General features: G+C 44.8%; 1 protein-coding gene across 1 annotated transcript in view; it reads left to right on the top strand.

Moving 5' to 3' along the window:
- The window catches only part of DNAI2 (dynein axonemal intermediate chain 2), a 147,557-nt gene that overhangs the window by 90,480 nt on the left and 32,487 nt on the right, over nucleotides 1-24,590 (top strand). Inside the window, exons 5-8 of the mRNA XM_078773584.1 lie at nucleotides 9,602-9,715; nucleotides 11,454-11,593; nucleotides 11,682-11,804; nucleotides 11,913-12,136. Of these exons, the coding sequence (XP_078629710.1) occupies nucleotides 9,602-9,715; nucleotides 11,454-11,593; nucleotides 11,682-11,804; nucleotides 11,913-12,136 (601 nt within the window). The remainder of the gene's footprint in view (nucleotides 1-9,601; nucleotides 9,716-11,453; nucleotides 11,594-11,681; nucleotides 11,805-11,912; nucleotides 12,137-24,590) is intronic.

Below are 24,590 nucleotides of genomic sequence, written 5' to 3'. Positions count from 1 at the left end.
GAGGAACACATGCAGATGTTATGCATAGAGAGAGCACGCATGCCAGCATCGATACACCAACCCACGAGTGCCCTGTGGCCTTACGGCCTTTAATAATGTTCAGAGCACCCCATCCAAGCACCAAAAGCACCACCCCATCATGTACAGTCAGCACCATCCGGTGCACCAATAAAGTGTTCAATAATCACCGGTGGTGTCGCAGCCGGCCGATGTTCTGCCGCTGGTCTTGCGTTGGAGCCCACTTGGTGTTCTGGCTTCCTTCAAAAATAAAGAAAGGCGCCAACCGCGTCCATTTCTAAATTGTGGCCATCAGGGGGGCCAACGATAAGTGGTTCACCTGTATGGCATAGGTGCCACGTTGACCCAGAGGTCCATCAACGGGTGGTGCTTGGCCGCAAAAGAACTGCGGTCCATGGTGGGCGGCCACAAAAATTGTGGTCCATATGGTGTATCGATCCAGGCAGCAAGCAGCGAAAGTACAGGCCCACAACTGCGGAGCCAGCACCTCTCTCTCCTCTCTCTCTGCCCCAAAGCCAGATCCTCGGAGGTGGGAGACAAAAAAAAGAAGACAAGTGAGTAAGGTGGTTAGGGCGCAAAAGTGCACGCAATATAAGGTAATGCACACTGGGGGCACATGGGAACCAGGTGAGACAGGTACGTTCCTACCGTACGCCCCCCCCCCCACCAGGTAACCTACATTGCCCCTCCCTTACCCCTTACTGTATCCACAAAACACAACACTACCCATAAACATCTACTTTACACATCAACAAACGTCCCTACTGTCTTCCCCGTTCCTCCCATAAACCAAATTCGTCTTCTCTCCCTCCTAACCAATCAAATTTGCCATTTCCAACTCATCAAAATTTGCCATCTCCAACTCAACATCAAAATTTGCCATCACCAATTCATCATCAGTCCCTCCTAAGGAGGGAGAGATGGAATCACCCCAATGTCTCATCCACGTCGTGATGCGTCTCACAAATCCACACAGCAATTCTCATTTCCTGCAACACAAAACAAAGGAAACACAGGTGTGGAGTCATCATCATCACCTCAGGTAAGTGGCTGCGTATGGTGCGACAGGTTCATCAATCCTAACTATTTCCTAAATGACTTTAACAACTTTACATTACCCGGGGTCTTTCCCTGCCAATCCATTGGCCCTCTTACACTATGGGTTCTAAAAACCAATTCCCATTGACCAAACTGTGGTGCTTTTCAATTTGGGGTCTCACTCCCCCGATTCATCTCCCGGTGCCCTCGCACAATTTCTGGGCTGTGACGTGTAGCTCTCCCAGCAGGTCTACCCACCTGCACACCTCCACCACTGCAGTTGCCACCCGAGCTTACCTAGCTCCTCACCCTAACCTAACTAACTGGGGAAGGCCCTCTCCTGGCTCTGTCACCCCCTGGTGCCCTCTGGCACTGGGCTACCCGGGTCCGTCCTCCGGATCCTCGGGCCCCATCCACAACTACCGGCTCCCAGAGCCCACCTGCGGCCTCACCTGGCCGACATCCTCACAGTGGTGGAGTGCCCAAACCAACTACACACACTAACAGGCTACACGCCCAGCCATTTCCACAACACTAATGCCCCCACCCACAATACCATTCTGCAACCGCACCACAAATGCCAATATCCAACCACAATTTACCTATACCCTCTACCTAACACTTACACTACCCGCCCCGGGTACTCGTGAAAGGGGTCCACTCTTCCCCCATCCACACCTTCGCACCATGCACACCACTCCGTACCACTTACTCCAACTCTCTCCACACCACTCATTCTCTGCTCCATGTATTCCACACACCTGTACCTGCACACCTGTGCTCTCACACCTGGTGCCACCTGCACCCTTCTCTCCCTAAGCGCATTCGCGCTGATCCACAACACTCACTACTCATACACTGCTCTACACTGCTCCACACACCTGTCCAGTTCTCACCTGTGCAATCACACCTGTTCAATTCTCAACCACACGGCATCATCTCATCTAACTATTCCCCTCTGAAACTTGCGCTTCCCAGTCGTCCCTTTAAACTATTGCGCTCCCACGTCATTATCATCCATACTAATCTACCTGCGTCCCCACTACAGGTATCAGTCACTAACTAATCTTAGCGTCACCTAATGTCATCTTCGCTAGATCCCTACACACAATATAACCTAACCCACCCGGGCTAGTTTTCACTGCCATACACCCCATAAACTATAGCTCCTTTGCCCCACTTTTGTGAGGGATGACAGAGTTGCCATCCCACCACATCGGGCATCTCCCACTACCAATTTTGCACATCAAATTTCAACAAATCAAAAATTTGCCAATCACTACTCATCATCTGCCAATCATTACTGCCAATCCTTTGCCAATCATCAAATTTTGTTTTTTTCTAATTTTGGGTCCAAAACACTAACCTCATCACCCGTCTACTTATTACATCCTCTCGGTGCGCCAATTCCCTTCTAAAGCTCGGCTTCGTACAGCCGAGCAATGAATACGGGTTGTTTTGTGCCAGCGGCTGGATACGTCCCGCATTCGTGGCAGGGACGGGGGCTTACCCGGGCCGAGATCCCACGCACCACCTCGACGTGGAGCCATCCAATGTCCCGATCTCGACCTGCCGGCACGTCTCAATAGAAAGTGGTCGCCATGACGACCCTTCCTATTGGGCTGCCCGCTCCGCCTAGTGGAGCCCGGACGCGGCCGTTCCAAGCGAGGCACAGCGTGGATCGTGTACGGCGGTTCTTTCGAAACCGCCGTGGTTCGGATCCCCGCTGGTCCTCGCGGCACGCGAAGCTGCCCGACGCGCACCGAGGGCCCGATTCGGCTATAAGTCGCTCTAACCGCTAACCCGGTTATCGTCGATGCCTCACCTGGATGCTTACAAGCATACGCTACCCCTTTCTTGCTCATACATCCAGCTGTTCCCATGCTCCTCGTCGTACCTTCTCTTACACACCTCGGTACACTCATTCCACTCACAGACTTGGTCACACACCTGACCACCGAACACCTTGGCACACATTCGTCGCTCGCACACCTCACCAACACACCTCTTCGCGCCCCCTCCTCGGTCACCTCCTCTGTGACAATCACAGGTGTGCTCTCACCCGCACACCCAACCACGTGCCTCACTACCAATTCCAGCGTGCATTCCCACTCACGCTCTACCATTCCAGGTGTGCATCCTTCCATTCCAGGTGTACATCCTCGCTCACCTGTCACATCTAACTCACGCTCCGTGCCACTCTCACTACTCTCACCACCCCTCTTGACAACGCACTCACCCTTACTCTCGACAGCGCACTCTTTCCTCATGCACCTGTCCGTTACACACCTTTCTCGCGCACACTCTCCCGTTACACCCTCTGTAACACTCACCACAGGTGTACACTCTTCCTTACTTTCGACAGCGCACTCTTTCCCCATGCACCTGTCCGTTACACACCTTTCTCGCGCACACTCTCCCGTTACATCCTCTGTAACACTCACCACAGGCGTGCATTCTCCCTTTACACCCTCCGTAACACTCCTCACTACGCGCTTCCATGTGCTCCCTCGCACACGCGCTTCGACCAACTCACTCTTGACGGCACACTCACTCCTTGGCTTGCACTTTTTCCTCACACACCCCAGAGTCGGACTTTCTCGCACACCTCCTCTTTCGCACACCAGACCTGTCGCACACTTCACCAACGGCCTCTCACGAACACCCGGGTCCATCTCGACCCCCAAGCTTCTTAAATCACCTGGCGCATCATACGCACGACCATATTGGTCACCACTTACACCGGGTCCTCTTCCTCTTCGCTTCTCCTCCATCACCTGCGAATCCCTCATCCGGTTAATGAGCACATCATCACGATCCGAACACAGACTTTGGACCAATTCTTTTACTTCCTCTTTTATCTCTTTCTTATCCCCTCTCCGTCGCTTCTTAATTTCGCTCACCCCTTCTTCCACTTCTTCTAATTTCTGCTTCACCTCTTTTATTTCCCGGTACGTCTCCTCAAGTTCGTCCTCTAAGGCTACCTTGACCGTTTCCATGTGCGTCCTCACCTGCCGGTCCTTCGTCTCCATTACCTCTGTCACCTCGTCCAACCTCGTTGTCAGTCCCTCACGTACCATCTGACATTCCCCCTTCGTCGCTATCAAGTCGTATTTTAGTTCTTTCTGTGTCGCTTTTAACCCTCCTAGTACCGCAGTGTTCCTTTGTACCTGCTCCACTAACTCAGTCTGTCCCACCGTCAGCTGTTCCACCTCCTGCGTCAGGTCCTCTATGCCCCCTTGTAACTTTACAGTCCCCTTTCTCACCTCCTTCTTCATGTGCTCCTTACAGTGCCTCACCTCCTCGCGCACTCCTCCGACCTCCTCACTCACACCTCTTCTGATCTCTTCTCCCATCACTTGCATCTCCTGCCCAGATGCCACTCTCATCTGCTCCATTTCCTCCCTGTGAGCATCCAACTTAGTTTCTACCCCCATTCTGACCCCCTCTATCTGCTGCCCCATTTGTTTAACTTCCCTTTCCGCTTGGTCCCTCATGTCCCTCAATTTGCCTTCCATACTGTTTTCTAACCCCTCTAACCCCTTTTGCATCCCTTCCATTTGATTCTCCTGAACGGCCATTCTGTTTTCTACCCCCATTAACCCCTCCTGTATTTCCCATAATCTATTGTCTAATCCCTCAAATTTGTTTCCTAATCCCTCTATTCTACTACCTAACCCTCCGATCTGGGCCCCCATGTCATTCCTCAATTTCTCGCTATTGGACCCCATTTCCTCCCTCATTTTCTCGCTATTGGACCCCATGTCCTCCCTCAATTTCTCGCTATTCTGGGCCATAAGGGCCTTCATTTGTATTAAAAAAAGGTTCAAATCTACCAGCGGCGCTACTACGGTCACGGGCGTGGTCGCCGTGGCCATGTGCGAGGCGCCATTTTGCGCGCCCGTAACCTCGTGCGCGACGACGCTATTTTGCGAACTTGCCACCCTCACTGCTTCGCTCTCCTCTTGTCCCTCAATTTGGTCCTGGATCGAACCTGCCTCACTCTCCTCTACCGGAACCCAGCCGTCTTGATCTGCCATAGCGCGACTTTCAAAATTCGGGTTTTTATTTTTGTAAAACACAATCAAATTTCGGTCACTTGTAATTTTGAGCGCTTTAAGCGCGCTTCGGGTCCGATCGCACTCCTCGACACCAATTGTTACAGACGCGGTTTTAGATGTTAGTTTACCGAGCGGTTTGGTATTACCGCGTCCGCACAGTTACTCCCCGATTAGAACCCTATCCCGCCCGATTCCACTCGACGTTGACTAAATCGCGCTATGCTAAATCAATGAAGGAAAGGACACAACGGCTGGGATAAATGCAACGACACAAGGGGTACAGTTCTCAAGACCTCCGGAGGAGGATATAATATTGGTGATGCAGAAACGGGTAGATTACACGGTAAGAGGTAAAGCACAGCAAGATGGGCACTTAGACACAGTCTTATCTTAATCCCGACAGACCACAGACAAACGGGACAAGACTGACTTACACAGGGATTGATGGCAAGGAAGGGCAGGCAGTCGATAGCTCAAGGTGCACCTTGGCTCAGGGGCAGAATCAAACGCGGTCCGGTCCAGAGATGCGGGGAGGTATTCAGCGCTTGGAGGTGGCGACTTCTCTCTCCAAGCTGGGGGCGCATCTGACGTCACCTCCCTCTTCCTGCGCATGTCCAGCGGGGAGTGACACGCCCTCGGCTCGTTGTCTCCGCCCCAGATGGAATCGGTCCGCCGTTTCTATTGGGTGCGGGGGGGTTACCGGGCTCCGCCCTTGACGAGGGGCTGACAGCGAGCCCCTGCGTGGTAACCCCGTCGGAGCACATGTTAAATGGCGGCTAACCAAGCCGGAGTGAGGACGCACACTCCCCGCGCCGCCGCCGCTGTTGTTGTAGTTGTTGTTGTACCATGAGGAAGAGCTGCGGGGAGGTATTGGGAGGTCCTAAACTTTCTAACGGTGCCATACAATCACATTCTGGTGCAACGAAGAGTCAGAATTAATGGAAACGAGTCCTTAACTGACATAGACTAAGAATAACTAGCAAGATGTCCTATAGTTGTCTACGTGAGATGCGGTGAACCTGGGTGCGACATTTAATGGGGGAAAAAGGGGGAGGTCGGGGCTACAGAGTGTTGTTTACAGAAAATGGGACTAGGGAATGGGGGATTGGGGATAGTTGGGAAGTATTGGGGAAATAGGGGAATATTTACAAGCGGATATGGATGGAGGCCAAATCCCATATCCGCAACAATATATATATATATATATATATATATATATATATATATATATATATATATATATATATATATATATACATACATACATATATATATATATACATACATACATATATACAGATATACATATATATATACATATATGTTTTGTCATGTGAAAAAGTAAGTACACCCCATGTAAAGCTTTTTGACTTTTTCAACATTTTTCAATATACAGCTATTTGATCTTCATTTCAATAATATTGATAGATAAAGGGGATATAATACAACAAATATCATGAAACATTTGCATTTTGTATTCCATTGTATAATTTAAATAAACATAAATGCAAAATTCGCATGTGGAAAAAGTAAGTACACCCCTTCATTTATCACCACTTCAAATACCTAAAATTAGAATCAGGTGCACCAGCTCAGGTGCAAATGATTAGAACATCGTTAGAGAGGATCTTGGAGTAACCTGTCTTATTTAAACCTCAGACATTTAGTTTGGTTTGCTCTTTGTTGTTGAAGTGTGCGGCGTCACCATGCCTAGATCAAAAGAGCTCTCTGAGGCCTTCAGAAAGAAGGTTATAGATGCCTACGAGTCTGCGAAGGGATTTATAAAGATCTCCAAACAATTTGAAATCAATCATTCGACTGTCCCGAAGATCTTCTACCAGTGGAGAAGTTTCCAAACAACTGCCAACTTGTTCAGGCCAGGCCGCCCCAGCAACTTCAGCCCGAGAGCAGACCGCAAGATGCTGAAAGAAGTCTCTAATAACCCCAGAATGTCATCACAGGACCGACAGGTAGCTCTTGCCACTGTTGATGTCAAAGTGCACGAGTCTACCATTAGAAAGAGGCTGCACAAATTTGATCTGCATGGGAGGTGTGCCAGGAGGAAACCTTTGCTGTCCAGAAAGAACATCAGGGATAGACTAAAGTTTGCCAATGAACACCAAGGCAAAGACCAGCTCTTCTGGAACAATGTGCTCTGGACAGATGAGTCAAAGGTAGAGCTATTTGGCCACAGTACCAGAAGACATGTTTGGCGAAAACCAAAGACAGAATTTAACCACAAGAACCTGATACCAACTGTAAAGTATGGTGGTGGAAATATTGTGGTTTGGGGCAGCTTCGCTGCATCAGGGCCTGGGCATCTCACCATCATCGAATCCACTATGAATTCTTCATTTTAGCAGAGGGTGCTTGAGGATAATGTGAGGCCATCTGTCGGAGAGTTGAAGCTCAACCGAAGGTGGACCTTGCAACATGACAATGACCCTAAACATACCAGTAAATCCACCAAGGAATGGCTGAAAATAAAGAAATGGAGGGTTCTGGAATGGCCAAGTCAAAGCCCGGAACTAAATCCCATCGAGATGTTGTGGGGGGATTTGAAACGAGCTGTGCATGCAAGAAATCCCTCAAACATCGCACAGCTGAAAGAATTCTGCATGGAGGAATGGGCAAAAATTTCTCCCAGTCGATGTCAGAGACTGGGAGACAGTTATATGAAACGCCTTCTTGAGGTTGTTTCTCCCATAGGGGGCAATACCACCTATTAGAGCCAAGGGTGTACTTACTTTTTCCACATGCGATATTTGCATTTGTTTATTTAAATGATACAATGGACGACAAAATGTAAATGTTTCATGATATTTGTGATATTATATCACCTTTACCTATCAATATTGTTGAAATGAAGATCAAATAGCTGTACGTTGAAATATGTTGAAAAAGTCAAAACTTTACATGGGGTGTACTTACTTTTTCACGTGACTGTATATATATACACAAAGAATCAAGTTAAGCACCCCCCCCGTTTTTTTACAACCTCGCACATTACAAGTTTGTTGTCGTCAAAACAGTGTAATATACCCATGATATTGCTATATTTTCTGGAGAAGTGATATTATGGTCACATAAAAACATAACAATCATGCCGTTTTCAATATTTTATTCTGAATAATTTAAGGTGAAATTTTTTGGGAATTTTAGGCATATTTTCACCTCAATTTAAGTATGGAGCTATAGGTCCATCACGGACAGTGTGGATGACGTTTATGTTTTCTAACGTACAGTCATTGTTCTGAGAAGACCTCTAGCGATCTTTGCGTCAATAACGTGTGTAGGACCCACGTGATCGGATCACTGACTCAACCAATCACTTTTTTTCACTTTGATCACTCAATTTCATCAATGGATAATTGCTAATGTCATACCAATCATTATTTGATCTCACATACCTTAGAATATATGCCAATGTATACATATACACAAAGAATATATATTAGGGGGTGCTTACCTTAATTCGTTGTGTAGGGGTGCTTAACTTAATTCTTTGTGTATATATGACTGTATAAAGTAATTTCTTATATATATATATATATATATATATATATATATATATATATATATATATATATATATATATACATACATACATAACAGTAAAAAGCCCGTCAACTATTATGGATTTGAACAGTTTATTCGACGTTGCAGCCTCTGAGCGTGCCAAAGTCGAAAGCCTCAGCCTTGTGTCAGGTGTGCTTATATCTTCTTTGTTTAGTATTCATCATAGATATGCAAATGAACACTCGTTTTACTCTCTGTACGTTGCACACCATGTGCAGCGAATTTCACCACCCTCTGTCTTTAATTTTTTTTTTTTTAACGCTCTGTACACCGCCCTTGAGGCTTCATTTGCAAGCCACTGTCTCCAATTCCAATTCCAACAGAAGGGATATTATTACTCCTTTATGGAAAATGTTTTTCGAATTTGTTTTATCCTCAAAAATTGACCAGTAAACAGACATTCATGTCTAAAGATTGGCCTTTAAAACCTACCCTTATGAAGGGGTACATCACCCCTGTTTTGTCACCTCCCCCCATCACCCCCATTTTAACCCTTGTTCTGTACAAACACACAAACTGACATTGTGTTTTATATGGTCGATACACAATTTCAAAACACATCTGGCCACAAGTGTTCCTCCCATTTTTTATTTGTTCCTATATATATTCATATACATACAGTGTATACAGTGTGTACTGTGTGTGTGTGTACTGTATAGTACTGGATTTGTGTGTGTGTGTGTGTGTGTTTAACAAAATTAACGTAGTCAAGTACTCCTTTGACAACTTATGTATAGTCCTGGATTTAATGATTGGGAAAATGCAAAACTATAATACAAATTATATTTACTACCTTGGGCCTTAAATACATAACAATGCAAACACATTTTACTATAAGCATCATGCTGTTGTGGCTGACGTGTTGGTCATTGTTACTTGAAGCTAAAGGCTACCTATTTTGACAGAGAATCCATTAATACCTGAGATGAGCCTCAAGCCTGCTTCTGCTCTCCTCTGCCTCGAATTTAACCCAAAAGACTCACAGACCTTGGTTGGAGGATGCTACAATGGCCAGCTTGGTGGGTGCTCTGGAAATATTTGTTTCATGTTTACTGTTTGCTGAATTTTAACAGTTGTGCTGCAATAACTTATCAGCAGGAATTACTATTCATCGAAATTGTCGACTCTCAATAATTTTAATATTATGAACCAGAAATCATTCAAGTTGGCGAGAATTATTTCTTGTTGGAGCTTTCGCTTTCACTGTATACTGCAATTAAAACCCACAGCCTAACATTTCTTCCCATAACTCTTATGTCTCTTATGTCATCAACATTTGCAGTGATCTCCACTCGTGCCAATAATTTTATTTCCTGTGATCCTTTTATTGTCTCTGCCACCGACGGTGGACTGAAGTTACGTTTTCACCCCTGTTTCTTTGTCTGTCTGTCCAAACAGGAAACTTACTGTTTTTAAGGACATCATAAAGAACACAAACCACAGGCATGAATAGCCAATATAATGTGTTAAATAAGGTGGTGTAAAAGACGCTACATCAACAGCAGTGAACTTCCAATTTTTTTTTCTATGACATTTAAAATCTTTATTTCATTTCAATTGAACTATATACTTGAACATTATTTTTTTTTAAATAACCACCTTTAGAGGCCATTTTTCCCCGCAAAGCGGGGGTTGGCCTTTTTCGGGAACCGTGGTTGTTGTTGTTTTTTGGTCCCCTTTTTGAAGCAATGTTTTACGGCCGGATGCCCTTCCTGATGCCAACCCTTTTTGCCGCCTTTAACGACAAACAGGGAATTACCAGTGAACTGGTACTCAACATTGTAGAACATTGTAGAACACAATTCGCCTTTTGTCACTTTCAAAACCCTTCCGTTTAGCTGTATTTGGATAAAACATCATGGCATTTTAGATCATCTCAACCAATCAAATTTGCTGCTCCTAGATCACGCCCATGTCGTTTTTTCCCAAGACTGTGTGGAAAGGTGTTCTATGAACTCTCTAGTTTGCAAAGGCAGTTGGAAAATAGTTTTGCAAATTTAATACTGCCATGTGTGTGTGTGTGTGTGTGCGACCCAGTTATTGGACAGCACACAATGTCCTGCCTTTGTCCAAGTATTGATATCTGCTGCATCAGTGTGTATGCTTTAACAGTCCTGTGCCTTATCAGCACCAATCTCAGAGGGAAGGTGTGACCCAAATGTGAATGGGGTTCTGCCTTATTGGGGTTCTTCAGCACGTTGTGGCCACCCCTCCGCACACCTGACTGAATTAACAGGGCACCAAATCTGAGACTTTCTTTAATAATAACCTTTTAGTTGTGTGGTGACACAAATCTGTGTCCCATGACAGCTATTTCCATGCAAATTATAATGAGCATGTTTCCCTTGCCAAATACATCGATGAGGTAACATATATACAAGGTAACATATCTTGTATATATGTTATACAAGATTGTTATACAAGAAAATACCTCCCCCACCCCCCCTTCCCGTGCCTCCTCCCTCCAAGCCCTCTCCCTCCCACAGATCTCCCGATGTCCCTGTTCTCTGCTGTTGTACTTGTGTGCTTCCCTCTCTCTCCTATCCCCATCTGGTCTCCCGCTCCCTTTATTGTATGTTTTATGTGTCAGTTTGTCTTTTTGTGATTAATGTTAGCTCTTACACGAGCCTCGATCTTGTATACAAGAAAAAAAATGCTTGTTAAAATTCGCTGTTTTTTGTGTAATTATAACCACAGAGATCGAGAATGATTTCCAGTATGATTATTGTTTTATATTCGTGATTTTGTTGGTTTCAGCATACTGGGACACACGAAATGGCAGCAGGCCTGTGGATACAACTCCAATTGAGCAAAGCCATCGAGAGCCAGCTTTTAAAGTCATCTGGAATCAGTCAAAGAGTAACACAGAGTGTTTCTCTGCATCATATGATGGACAGGTTTTTGAGTTGGAGCATGTGTAACAAAATAAATACCCACAGCGCAGATGCTTGCAATACGTTAAGCAAATGCATGATGTCCTTACAGGTGTTGTGGTGGGATGTCCGCAAACTGAATGAGCCGGTAGACACATTGGTGTTGGACATGTCAAAGAAAGGGAACCTAGAAAATGCCTTGAGAGCAGTTTCTCTGGCATATGCACCGACTATGGTATGCAGAAACTGATCTTACATATTATTTAAATCTAGGATTCTCCTTTGTACACGGACTATGAACTGAATCCCCATTTATCAAACTATATTTCATTTTTGTTCTTAGCCATCAAACTTCATGGTGGGGACTGAGGAAGGTTTGGTAGTTGCTGGAAACCGAAACGCCAAAACACAAGCGGAGAAATTAGTTCGCACCTACGCAGCCCACCATGGACCTGTCTATGCCCTGCAGAGAAATTTCTTCGACCCCAAAATGTTCCTCACTGTGGGTGACTGGAGAGCTTGTGTATGGAACGAGAACTTTGATCAATCAGCTGTAATGTCAACCGAGTGAGTGATCTGTGCTGTCTTTCCATGTCCTTACCTGTAATGGTGTACAAGGATCTATATAATAATAGCGTAAGGACTCGACTTTGTTATCCCTTTTACACCGCACCCAGTGACCCGATGCCCACGGCACTAATGGATTTACGATCTACGAACCGCGCTCTTTGTTTATCACGTACAGCCATACTCGAAAAATCTGAATTAGCCGACGTTGGGGCCCAAAAGCATCCGATTAACTGCCGATATGACGCCATCTTACGACTCCATCGTATTGGCGTCTGCTGGGCGAAGGCGAAGCAAGCCGTCCACTGATTGGACAGGCGAAGGCGAAAGCAAGCCGTCCACTGAGTGGACAATCCAGAGCATGCATTTGTGCCGGTGTCGGCGATCGTTATTCATATACGCACTCTTCATTCTCATCTTTCTTCGTAACTCTTACTCGGACAAGCAAATCCCCTATGCCATCCATAATGGTACACTCTATCCATACACCACATCCTCCCTTCCATGGATGTTCCACGGGTTTCGGCTAGTTGATAAATAAATCCATAGCCTAACATAGAAATAGAAAAATCGAGGCTGCCCTGTTTGCCATTTCTGTTTGAGCACATCACTCAGAATACGAGGAATTGTAGGTTTAAATCTTATTTCTCTGTTCATTTATCAATTATATACTCACATAATTGTAATTCATGTAAATAGCAATGATATCTACAAATTTCCTTGTCCCGTATTATTTTTCACCTCCATAAGTGTGTAAGCACTTATTTATTCTTTATTTATTTTATTATTACTTATTTCTAAGTTTTAAATTGTTCATATTGCTGAGTACAGTATTTTTTTGTTCTGGATTTTTTTGGCTAAGCAACAGGCTTAATGATCACAACTTAGCGGGCGAACAGTTAAATGCATTTTTTTTTTTTGCACTTATTGTTACTTTTGGGGCAACACATGCAATTTTCTTGCATTTCACAGGTTATTTTCGTTGATCAAAGGCATCAGTTAATTAGTTAAAGTTAAATATTGTAAATTAAATATTTGCATTTGTCAATTAATTAAATATAAATGTTAAATAGTTCCTCTGTTTTATCTGAAGTGGTTTTTGAATCCTGTGACTCTCACTATTTACAAATACATTAATTAAATGCAATCAACTTTAGGGTTGAAATCCCGATAGTGGGGCAGATTTGTGTAAATATCCATAAGGATTGTGGGTTTTGTGGTAAAAGCACCAAAATTGGCATATATGATAAGGACCTACTAATTGATTTTAGATATAGTACCAAGCAGGATTTTTTCCGAGAAGCCCATAAAGTGGAAAAATCCAAAATGGCCGCCGGCCGATTCGAAATATCTGTTAATTGTCATATCTTTATGAATAGTCAACGCAGAAACCTGAATGAAGTGTCTTTTTATATGTTTCTGTACATGACGAATCCAATGGAACCATTATTTGCTTTGAAAAATGCATATAAATCAATATAATGGTCAATTTCAGGTTGAAATTCAAGATCGCAACCATTCGATTTGTCGATATCTAGCAAATGTCATATTATACACAGTAATTCATATCACACCATGGATGAAGTGTATTTTATATATTAGACAGTATACATATTTCAGCCACAGTCGCACCATCAATAAAAAAAACAATAACATGGTTGTGATTTGTGTCATGCGGCACCCATACCGAGTGTCATATCTTCCCCAAAATATGTATATCGTATGAATATGTCTTTCCAAACAGGAGGAATACAATGATACCCTCACCTCATTGCATCATCGTTTGGTTTAGATTGTCCATCGTGCCTTGCAGGATCTTGTAGTAATTAGGTGTGGGAAAACGAAATAGGTTATTGTCGTTATTGAAGGAACTGCGCTCCAACGCGAGTCGAAAGAATTGACGCGACCAAAGACGGAATTCGTCCGAGTTGCTTTATTGAAACAAAACAGCTCAGGTATTCTGACAAGCCCGTTTTTCGGGCAACAATATATATATACACATTTATGTCGGGAAGTTTGCCGGCAAAAGCTATACCGGGCATGCCCGGGTATCAAGGGCGAGCCTTGGAAAGGCGAGTCTGGACCTGCCCGGGCGTGTTTGGCTGCGGCCTGGCAAGTCGAGGCTGGGCGTGCCCGGGCGCTCTGGGCGAGCACTGGAAAGGCGATAGCGGGCATGCCCGGACGCTCTGGGCGAGCCCTGGAAAGGCGATAGCGGGCATGCCCGGACGCTCTGGGCGAGCCCTGGAAAGGCGAGAACGGGCATGCCCGGGAAAGACGAGACCGGGCATGCCCGGGAGGTTCGGGCGTGCCCAGGAACAGTGAGTCCGGGCATGCCCGGGAGAGGCGCGTCTGGCCGTGTTCTGGCCGGTGCAAGGCGATTATGTACATCCAGCGGTAACCGCTACATTATAATATTAATGTTTTTTTCGTTGTAGGTGACTGAACAGAAGTGACTGAAATCATGTCGACACGCAAGAAGTGCAAGCTTGTTCATAGAGAGACATTAAGATCACCTGCGGCCACAAACGAACCTATTGACTGGAGTCTTTGTGCTTTATGCCAGGAACGTTCAGACAAACCATTGAACTGTCCAGCCAAATCAAAACGTCCCGACGTCGGTGCTGGATATCATACTCTCGGTGATAACTTGAACAGTTTTCTCAATTTGGACAGCCAGCCATTAGGGTAGCGTGGGGCAAGACGCCCCCATTAAGCAAGATTGCTGATATCTGCTCCTGTTGCAGCTATAGAGAACTAAAAGTAAATGCAAACAATAAGGACACATTAGCGCTACATAATAGCACAAGCACACCAAGATAGAAAAAAACGAAAAAGAACAAGAAGTGAAATTTTTTTTTTTGGCCTCTTTGCCCCATGCCGGAGGTAAAACGCCCACCAGGTTGAGGCAAAACGCTTACTGTGGGCGTGTTGCCCCTGAGAAGTGAGCGTTTTGCCCCTTACTTCCGAATTACATAAAAAGAAGATAATACTAACGTCTGACTAGAAAAACATAGTCTCCTACATAGAGGAAATTTCACTGTAAATACAAAATGTCATGAATTGTGACTTGGTCAAATTCAAACAGTCATGGGCACATGTCAGTCCGAGACATCCTACTCGCAGTTTGGGCACAGGAACTGGGCCAGTCCTGGCGTACATTGTTCATGTGCCCAATGAAGGCACAACTGGCACTGCACCCACACCTCCCTGGGTCTGGCACGGCTGTACTCCTCACAGCATATAAGACAAGGCCAGTCTTCCTCCTCACTCGAAGCCTGTCGAGCACCTTTTGTGGCCATGACTTTCCCGGGCTTTTGAACAGTTGTCAGCCCTGTCTCATCCATGTTCCACACTCTTGAAGGGGTGTAGTCTTCAGCTGTCAAACACTCCTTGAAGAGGTCAAAGAAACCCTGGACCCTGGGTTTATTGAAGCCCACAACACGCGCTATGCTGGTTGCTTGAGGCTGCCTGAGGGTGAGGTCGTGACGGGAGAGAAAGTTCTGGACCCAGTCCTTTCCTGCCATCCGGGACTCTCTGTTGAAAGGGTGGCTAATTTGAGCCTTCTCAGCAACATCAAACGCTAGACGCTGCATGTCCCGCATCCTCAGACCGTACAGTCGCCTCTGCATCTCCGTTACATGTGCTTTCAGCTGCGCGTCGATCTCAGGAGGAAGGGCGTTCTTATATCTCCCAAAATTCAGCACACCAGGTGCTGCTACTTGCTGGTCTCTGTGCCTTCGTAGGGTAGGCCTACGTGCCGGAACACCAAAGTCCTTGCTGGCACGAATGAGTGGAAGTCCCTTGCTCACTGCTGTCAAGGCTGCAGACAAGTTGCTTTGGCCATAATTGCCCCTCTCTGTCTTCCTTTTGTATGTTCTCACCATCATGTATCTGTTGACAAGTGTTTAAAAATGATTCAGTCTCTAAATCATAATTTCTTTTATTCATAACTTAGCGGAATATATTCAAATGATAGTCACTTTTACTAGCATAGCAGAGAGAGAGAGAGAGAGAGAGAGACACACAGAGAGACACAGAAAGAGAGAGAGAGAGAGAGAGAGAGAGAGAGAGAGAAAGAGAGACATGCAGTACTCTAGCATTTCAAGTCAAGTCGGTATTACATTCAGTGGAATGAGGGGCACATTAGGCGTCTTGCCCCAACATCCCAGTGGGCGTTTGACCCCCAATCTGTTACAAATCTTATCTTTGGAAATCTGACTTAAAGCAAGGGAGGCAACTAGTTTAGTCTGGCATCAACAGATAGCTAACAGATCCCTATAACAAGAAAAAGTAGAGACGTTCTGTTTCTTCTGCTATTTAGATGATGGTACTGAACAAATGAAGTATGAAATTTACAACAAACAGGACGAAAACAAAGAAAAACATCTGAGAAATGTACCGCTTTCTCTGCCTATGTCGCCGTCGTGGCGGGAAAGGATGTTTGCGGAAGGAAGCTCGCAAGGCATCATGGGGCTCGTTGTATCACGTGGTTTAGTATATATTGTGGGTAGGCGTTTGACCCCTACTGGGCCTCTTGCCCCACCCTACCCTACCTATCGACATAAGTAGGCTTGATGAAGGAGACGGTATTGGACACACACTGGCACGCAATCATGCCCAATGGCATGCATCATGCCGCTTGAAGTGCTGTGCCAGTCGTCTCGCCAGAGTTGAACTAGCTTCACTTCCAACTGCATGTACCAATACCCCTGAAGAAATACCATACATGTTAAGGCAGGCTGAACACAGAGATTCTCCAGAAGATTCAAAATGCTTCTTCTGCGATGAATCTGGAACGGAGATGGCGCCTCTGCATGAAGCGATGACACCAAAACGAACACATAGGGTTAGGCAATGTGCACTAAAAATACAGGATCAAAGGTTGATTGCGAAAATCAGTCCTCGTGACCTTGTGGCCCAGGAAGCGAAGTACCACTCAAATTGCCTTGTCAAATTATACAATGCCAGCAGCAGGAAGACAGAAGATGGTGTAAAGGAGAATATCGACCTAACATCTCATGGTATAGCATTAGTGGAACTTATGGGATACATAGAGGACACGAAACTCGGCAACAAGGCCATTGCACCAGTCTTCAAATTGACGGACCTTTTACAGCTATACACTGACCAGACTGTACATTGCCTGTCAAACCCGTGACGGAGACTTGGACAATTTCTTCCAGCATGAGAATCATGCCTACCCTCCGTCATTGTCGCAGCTGGGAAAACTAAGGTTTGGGTCGAAGTCTGATCTTGTTGAATGTCTGGAAAGGTGCTGCACATCATGTGGGGATGCTCCATTAGTTGATGTCATCATATTGGATGGTGCTGCAATCATCAACATGCTCAAGCCCATTGGCATCAAAACGTTCCAAGAATATGCTACACAGGTATTTCTGCCTTATGTCAAAGCACAGCTGCGCAACGTGATGTGAATTGACATAATTTGGGATGTGTACCTGGAAGAGAGTCTGAAGACCACTGTGAGAGAGAATTGAGGAAAAGGTGTTCGGCGGCGTGTTGCACCATCCAACATGATCCCAGGAAATTGGCAAGAGTTCTTGAGATTGGCAGACAACAAGACAGAACTATTCGACTTCTTGGCACACCAGGTAAGCTTTCAGTATTTCACTGGCTTTAAAAAAAACCATATACATGTAGAATCGATTGTAAACTACACAATATCAATGACATGAAATTTAATCTAGCTTCTTTTCTTTGCCAATTTAGGTTGTAGAACATCTTTTTGCGGAAAAGGATGTGTATACAACATGTGGTCAGAATGTGCTCTGCACGAGAGTTCACCAGGACATCTCATCTCTAGCACCATGTACGCATGAGGAGGCAGACACACGGATGCTCCTTCATACAGTTTATGCAGCAAGGAGAGGGTATCGCCGAATCATGTTGCGTACTGTGGATACAGACATGCTCGTCCTGGCAGTGTCTACTGTGGCACGCCTTGAAAACACTGAAATTTGGGTTGCTTTTGGCACTGGAAAGCACCTGAGGTACATTCCTGCCCACGATATCACCACTGAGCTTGGTAGTGAGAAGGCACGTGCACTTCCTATGTTTCACGCCTTCACTGGTTGTGATACGGTGTCGTCATTCACTGGTCGGGGGAAAAAGACTGCGTTCGACACATGGAAGTCCTTCACTGAAGTGACACCAGTATTCTATACCTTGCTAACGGACCCGACATCGCTCAATGATTGCATGTCTGTGCTCGAGAAGTATGTCGTCCTGTTGTACGACCGCACATGCACAGAATCTAACGTTGATTCAGCTAGGAAACACATCTTCACTACAAAAGCGAGGTCCATCGACACCATACCACCCACCAGAGGAGCACTGTTACAGCTAACAAAGCGGGCAGTATACCAAGGTGGACATGTGTGGGGACAGGCACTTGTCCGTTGTCCAGTACTTCCATCACCAGAGACATGTGGTTGGCAGAAGAGTGCCACACAGGGTTGGCAACCATTATGGACGGTATTACCAGAGGCAGTGGCATCTTGTTCCGAGTTGCTCAGGTGTGGGTGCCAGAAAGGTTGTAGGGGACTATGCAAGTGTGTTAGAGCTGCTCTTAAATGTACATCACTCTGTCGTTGCAGTGGTAATTGTGACCACAATGAGAGCAACTAATAGTTGTTTCAATGTAACATAAACATCCACACTCGAGAAAAACCATATATATTTTCGCACTGAGGGAAATGTTTCAGCCAGAGTGTACTTATGAAGTACTACTTAATATCTAAACCCAATGTCCAACATGTCATAATCAACACAGAAGTGTGAATATGTTTAAGGCTCGACGCTGGGTAAATATTCTATAAATGAACCAGCAGAAACTTGAAAAGTGCAAAATTCATGGTGTTGTTCAAAGTAATCGGCAACAATGTAATGATGTATGGTATGGGAAGTGTTATTTAATGTATAATGCATAGATTATATATGCATTGGATACAAATGTGTAGATCTATATAATATGTCACTTAGTTTGTGTGGTATTTTTTCCTCCATCTTAATATGATTTAGAATTTGCAACTCGTAGTATAAATGATAAAGTAAAGTCGACTGTTTATGTATCTGGTCGATATCATAGAACTTGGCATTGCCATTGGTCACTATGAATTCAGCTTTTCTTAATTAGTGGTGCCATTTTGTCTGACATATGTGAATAAATCTACAACATACTTCATCCATGGTGTGATATGAATTACTGTGTATAATATGACATTTGCTAGATATCGACAAATCGAATGGTGGTGATCTTGAATTTCAACCTGAAATTGACCATTATATTGATTTATATGCATTTTTCAAAGCAAACTAGAACGGGCACTCGGTAGAGCGCATACCTTTGCCATTGCATGCATTGCAATTTGCATGCATTGCATTGCTACGCTAGTGTAATTACGCTCATTGCTAGCTTGCTAGTCATTACGCTCATTACGAAAAATACGATTTTGACCTTTTCGTGACCTTGACCTTGACCTTTGACCCGATTGCTCCCAAAATCTAATCAAATGTGTCCCGTATAATAACCAATCATCCCACCAAATTTCATGCAATTCGGTTGAATACTTTTTGAGTTATGCGAATAACATACACACACACACACACACACAGACATACAAATAAATACACAGCGATCAAAACATAACCTTCCGCTTTTGCGAAGGTAATAATGGTTCCATTGGATTCGTCATGTACAGAAACATACAAAACGACACTTCATTCAGGTTTCTGCGTTGACTATTCATAAAGATATGACAATTAACAGATATTTCGAATCGGCCGGCGGCCATTTTGGATTTTTCCACTTTATGGGCTTCTCGGAAAAAATCCTGCTTAGTACTATATCTAAAATCAATTAGTAGGTCCTTAACATCATATATGCCAATTTTGGTGCTTTTACCACAAAACCCACAATCATTTCACAAATCTGCCCCACTACGAAGCAGCTACATGCTGTCATCCTAGTGTTTCACAGGCAGGGTGATTCATCAGTGTGCCAACTCTTGCATGGATGGTAAACTGGTGCCCATCTCCTGGCATTAGTTGGTGGGTGTTACAGATCCCATGGTGTCCTTCACGAAGAGTAGGCGAGCCACCGCCAGCACCATGGCCAAATTCCAAATTCCTGCCATTACGACTGCTGGGAGAGGGATGGCAATCTGTTGGAACATTACCCTGGCCTAGAAACTGCTTTGGCAAAACCATCGTTCCTTTAACACAGAGTATGGTACATTGGATCAGAAACTTTAATCATCTTTCAGGTTTCAAATCTGTGTTTGAGTCTCGGCTCGACTACGAACTACTTTATCAGTCCTTCACAGGCAGATTGTTGCATCCTACTATTAATTTGCAATTGGTCACTGGCTTTGACACCAATACAATTTTTTTATTTCGGATCCTAGCCATAAAAAAAGCTACTTATGTCGAACAAACAGTTTCAAATGGAGCACCTTGCCGCCATTAGAGCATTTAAGTTGCATCAAATGTGTCAATAAATGTGAATTGTTTCTGCCAGCTTGATGGCAGAAGACGCCATTTTGCTTTTTGCTTCCTCCACCCCTATTCCTGTTTAGAATCCCATGTGGGCACGCGCAACTTGCTAGTCACGATAACATGTGTTTTCATGTGGATAAACGTTAATCTAGCATTATCTGGTTAACATTAATGATCCTACGGTGTCTTTTGACAAAGGGTAGGTGAGTTATTGCAGGCCATCGATCCATATTCTAAATTCCTGCCAGCTTCAGTCAAATTTCTGACCTGGAAAACCAGTTCATAAATGATTTGGGCCAAGCATACAGGCCAACATCCTATTAATGGGGGAATAATGTGAGGAGAGAGTACCTTTTAATTCTGCAGGTACGCCTTTTGCCAAGCAAATGTGGCTTGTTACGGGTTCCACACCGATCCCCTGGTCTCGGTAAACCTCCGAACCCTGAGAGGAACCCCGGCAGAAAAATATGTTATTCTCTGTGTTAGAAATCAATAGTGAAACCACACCAATGATTATAAATGAACAAATAATATATTGAAAATCACACAGGCATAACAGTACAACAAATGGCAATTAAGAGTGCACTCTATATACCATCAATAAAGTCAAATAACTCACTGCTCCCAGCGAGTGAAAAGGACACTCCTCAATGTCTCTATAACATTTTCCAGCCATTTTCCAGAACGATATCCAGTCGAAGCCCGAATCTTGCTCTCCAGTCGATATTCGAATCGCGTACAGTTGACAATAGGGATCGCCCCGCTGAAACTGTACAACGACCCTTCAGAGGGGCACCTTCACCGCTCACTCAGCGAACTGCAACGTAATTGGAGACGAAGCGGTCGCACACACACATCCCCGACAAACGGTAGGATGTTGGGGTGAAGATGACACGAGGCAAAACTTTTGTAGGTGTCCGAAGCGCGGGGTTCAAATTGGCCGACGGCTCTTACTGGAGCCGATGCAACTAGGCAAGGATTCGTCGAAATCTCAGCGCCCAAATCTGACAACGCAGATTTTCCACTCCAGCGATAATTCCTATCGCCGCATGTCCCTTCAAGGAACTCAAAATTCCCTCGCAACTTTCGGTAGACCAGCCTCGCTATGGAGCCTGGACGTCACGCGTCTTCTCCAACTTTGCTCGTGCCGCCTCCTCCTCTTCACCTCCTTTTTCTTCCGGTTCGGTTTCCTGTATCATTTTACATTAACCTTTTAAACTTTAGATAGCTGTTCCTGAATAATAAACCTTTTGAGAATAATAATAATACATCATATCAGAAACATGACAAGTGGGTGAAAACCACAACAGCGGAAGTGACGAATCCGTAACAGGCTGCACAACAAAGGTGAACACATCATCGATGATTTGTCAATCAACTACAGTGTGTATGTATGTATATACTGTATGTATGTATATATATATATATATATATATATATATATATATATATATATACATACATACATACATACATACATACATACATACATACATACATACATATATATATATATATATATATATATATATATATATATATATATATATATATATATATGTATATTGTTGCGGTTTTTGAACCCTCACTTGTAAATATCACATTAAAGGTTAAAGGTAGCACCCTTAGTTAGGCCACAGCAACACGTAGGCCACCATAGGAACTCAGTTATTTCATTATTATGTGTTTAGATAAGGCCGTGTTTCCAATAGTTGAATATGCGTTGCATCAATCAAATAAGGAGTAGGCCCTTTTGTTCAGTTTGCGACCTCCCTCTCCAAGCGACGCCATTACGCACCTCTGCCAGCCGCAGCCGCCTCAGCGCTCGCTCAAGCCGCCATTGACCATGCGGTCCGCTCGAGGAAGAAGGGGGCGGAACGCCAAGGACAAGGTGTGGCTTGTCAACGAGCCGTCAAATGCGTGGCCGGTAAGCCCCCACCAGCCAACCAGGGCTGATGAAATATCACTGGCGGGCGTGGCTTGATGAAGCGAGGAGTGATCTTGAAGCGCGATATATAAGCACGAATGCAAAGCCCTTTCACAGGACTTGTTGGGAGGACTTGTTGGAGGCACGCCTATTGTGAGGGACTGCTTTTGATACGGAGCGCACATTGGAAAAGGAGGATTCACTCGCTGGCGCTGAATGAGAACTTGAGAGAGAGGGAGCGTTATGCACGACCGTCCATCTGTTACATACGCTGAAGGACACGGGTCTCCCCCCCGCCATATGTAAGGTCCGCTTGCGTCGAACGATACGCGCGAAGCTGCCTGCTGGGTTTTCGCCCGCTGGACCGGAGACGCCTGGAGCTGGACCCCATCGCCTGGACCATCTACCTGGACCTTCCACCCTACCAGCTACAATCCCGTGTGAGTGTGTATGTTTGTCTGGGGTCGTAAGTTAAGACTGTGTAGTTAAGCCTGCCCTGTCTCCTGCTTCTTCTTCTTCTTCTTCTTCTTGTACATTCTCTCCTTTCCTCCTCTTTTTGGTTGTAAATAAATCACCTTGTTCTTTTTTGGTTTTTCCCTAATCCGATCGTATCCGTCCTTTCTTTCCATTGAGTACCTGTGGCACGATTAGGAACCGCTCAGAATCGGGTTTAGTCTTTGTTAATGGCTCGGACCGCGGATTGATAACCACTCAGCATTATCCATCATATCCGTGTTTCGAGCGGGAGTTATTCCCTTGTTTCCGGCGGGCGTTAGTACTTAGGTAGCAGTGAATCCCTAGGCCTAGCAAACCCTACCTAACGCCGTGCCGGGAAGGACGTAAGGGCTTCCCAGGACTCGGGACGGCCAGCTAAAAAGATAAAGGGATTAACCCCCCACCCCCCCCACCCCCTTGGTAAGGGGAGCGCCGACCCCCGAGATCCCTAACAATATAATATATATATATATATATACTTTTCTGCTGATATACTCATGATATGGAGGTAGTCTTTGCTTAGTGGCTTTGTTGGATCTGTGCTGCCCTTATTTAAGACCAGGTTTGAAGGAGACGTTGTCTTTTATACTATAACACTACTGCTGTGAAGAACGCTTTCAATAAATTACTGGCCACTTAATGAATACGTTAGACATCAAAGCCACCCAAAATTGAGCTCCAATGTCAAACACAGGATTGTTGTTTCCATTCCCATTCCCAACGCAATTTTGTAACATAATCATCTACTGATGAAAATGAAAAATTCTATATTTTACTGTTTTTTTTCCTTTTTTTTCTGTATGCCTGGTGTTGGCTTAGCGGTTAGGGTGCCGGCTTGGGATCCTAGGATCCTGGGTTCGAATCCCGGTCGATTGCTGAATTAACGCCAGGGGGGTTGATTCAGCCTGCTCATCCTTCCGAGGTCGGCAAATTGAGTACCAGTTCACTGTGTGTCGCAAAAGGCGACGGACAGGGTTGATGGCAGGAAGGGCATCCGGCCATAAAACATTGCTTTAAAAAGGGGACCACGGTGCCCAAGAAAGGCCAACCCCTGCTCTGCGGGGAAAAATGGCCTCGAAAGGTGGTTCCATACGCCTGATTTTATTGTTTTATCAACTTATAATAATTTAATATTTGTAATATTAATGAAATGTTGACTCGGTTGATAAATCATTGCAATAACGCCACAGAACAAGCAAATCAGCATCTACTATATATCAATGGATGAGGTGTGTGTGTGTGTGTGTGTGTGTGTGTGTGGTTTTGTGTGTGTGTGTGGCATGCTTTTTGTGTTCTACTGGAGCTTTCTGATGTGGTGTGTGATACACCAAAATGATTGTCATGATCTCCTGCGTTGATTAGGTTAATTAACTACAAATACTCCTGAACAATTCCCATGTTTCAAACAGCCATCATGTTGAGGTGCATAAAGCAGCTTAATACGACCTTCAACGGCATGGCATTGATAACAATTACAAAATAAATAATAAAAACAATGATAACATTGTAACCAAG

This window comes from Myxine glutinosa, chromosome 3, assembly GCF_964187855.1.
Source record: "Myxine glutinosa chromosome 3, kmMyxGlut1.1, whole genome shotgun sequence".
Lineage (NCBI taxonomy): Eukaryota > Metazoa > Chordata > Myxini > Myxiniformes > Myxinidae > Myxine > Myxine glutinosa.
Note: the sequence above shows the minus strand (reverse complement) of the source record. Positions and strands in the feature narration are given on the sequence as shown.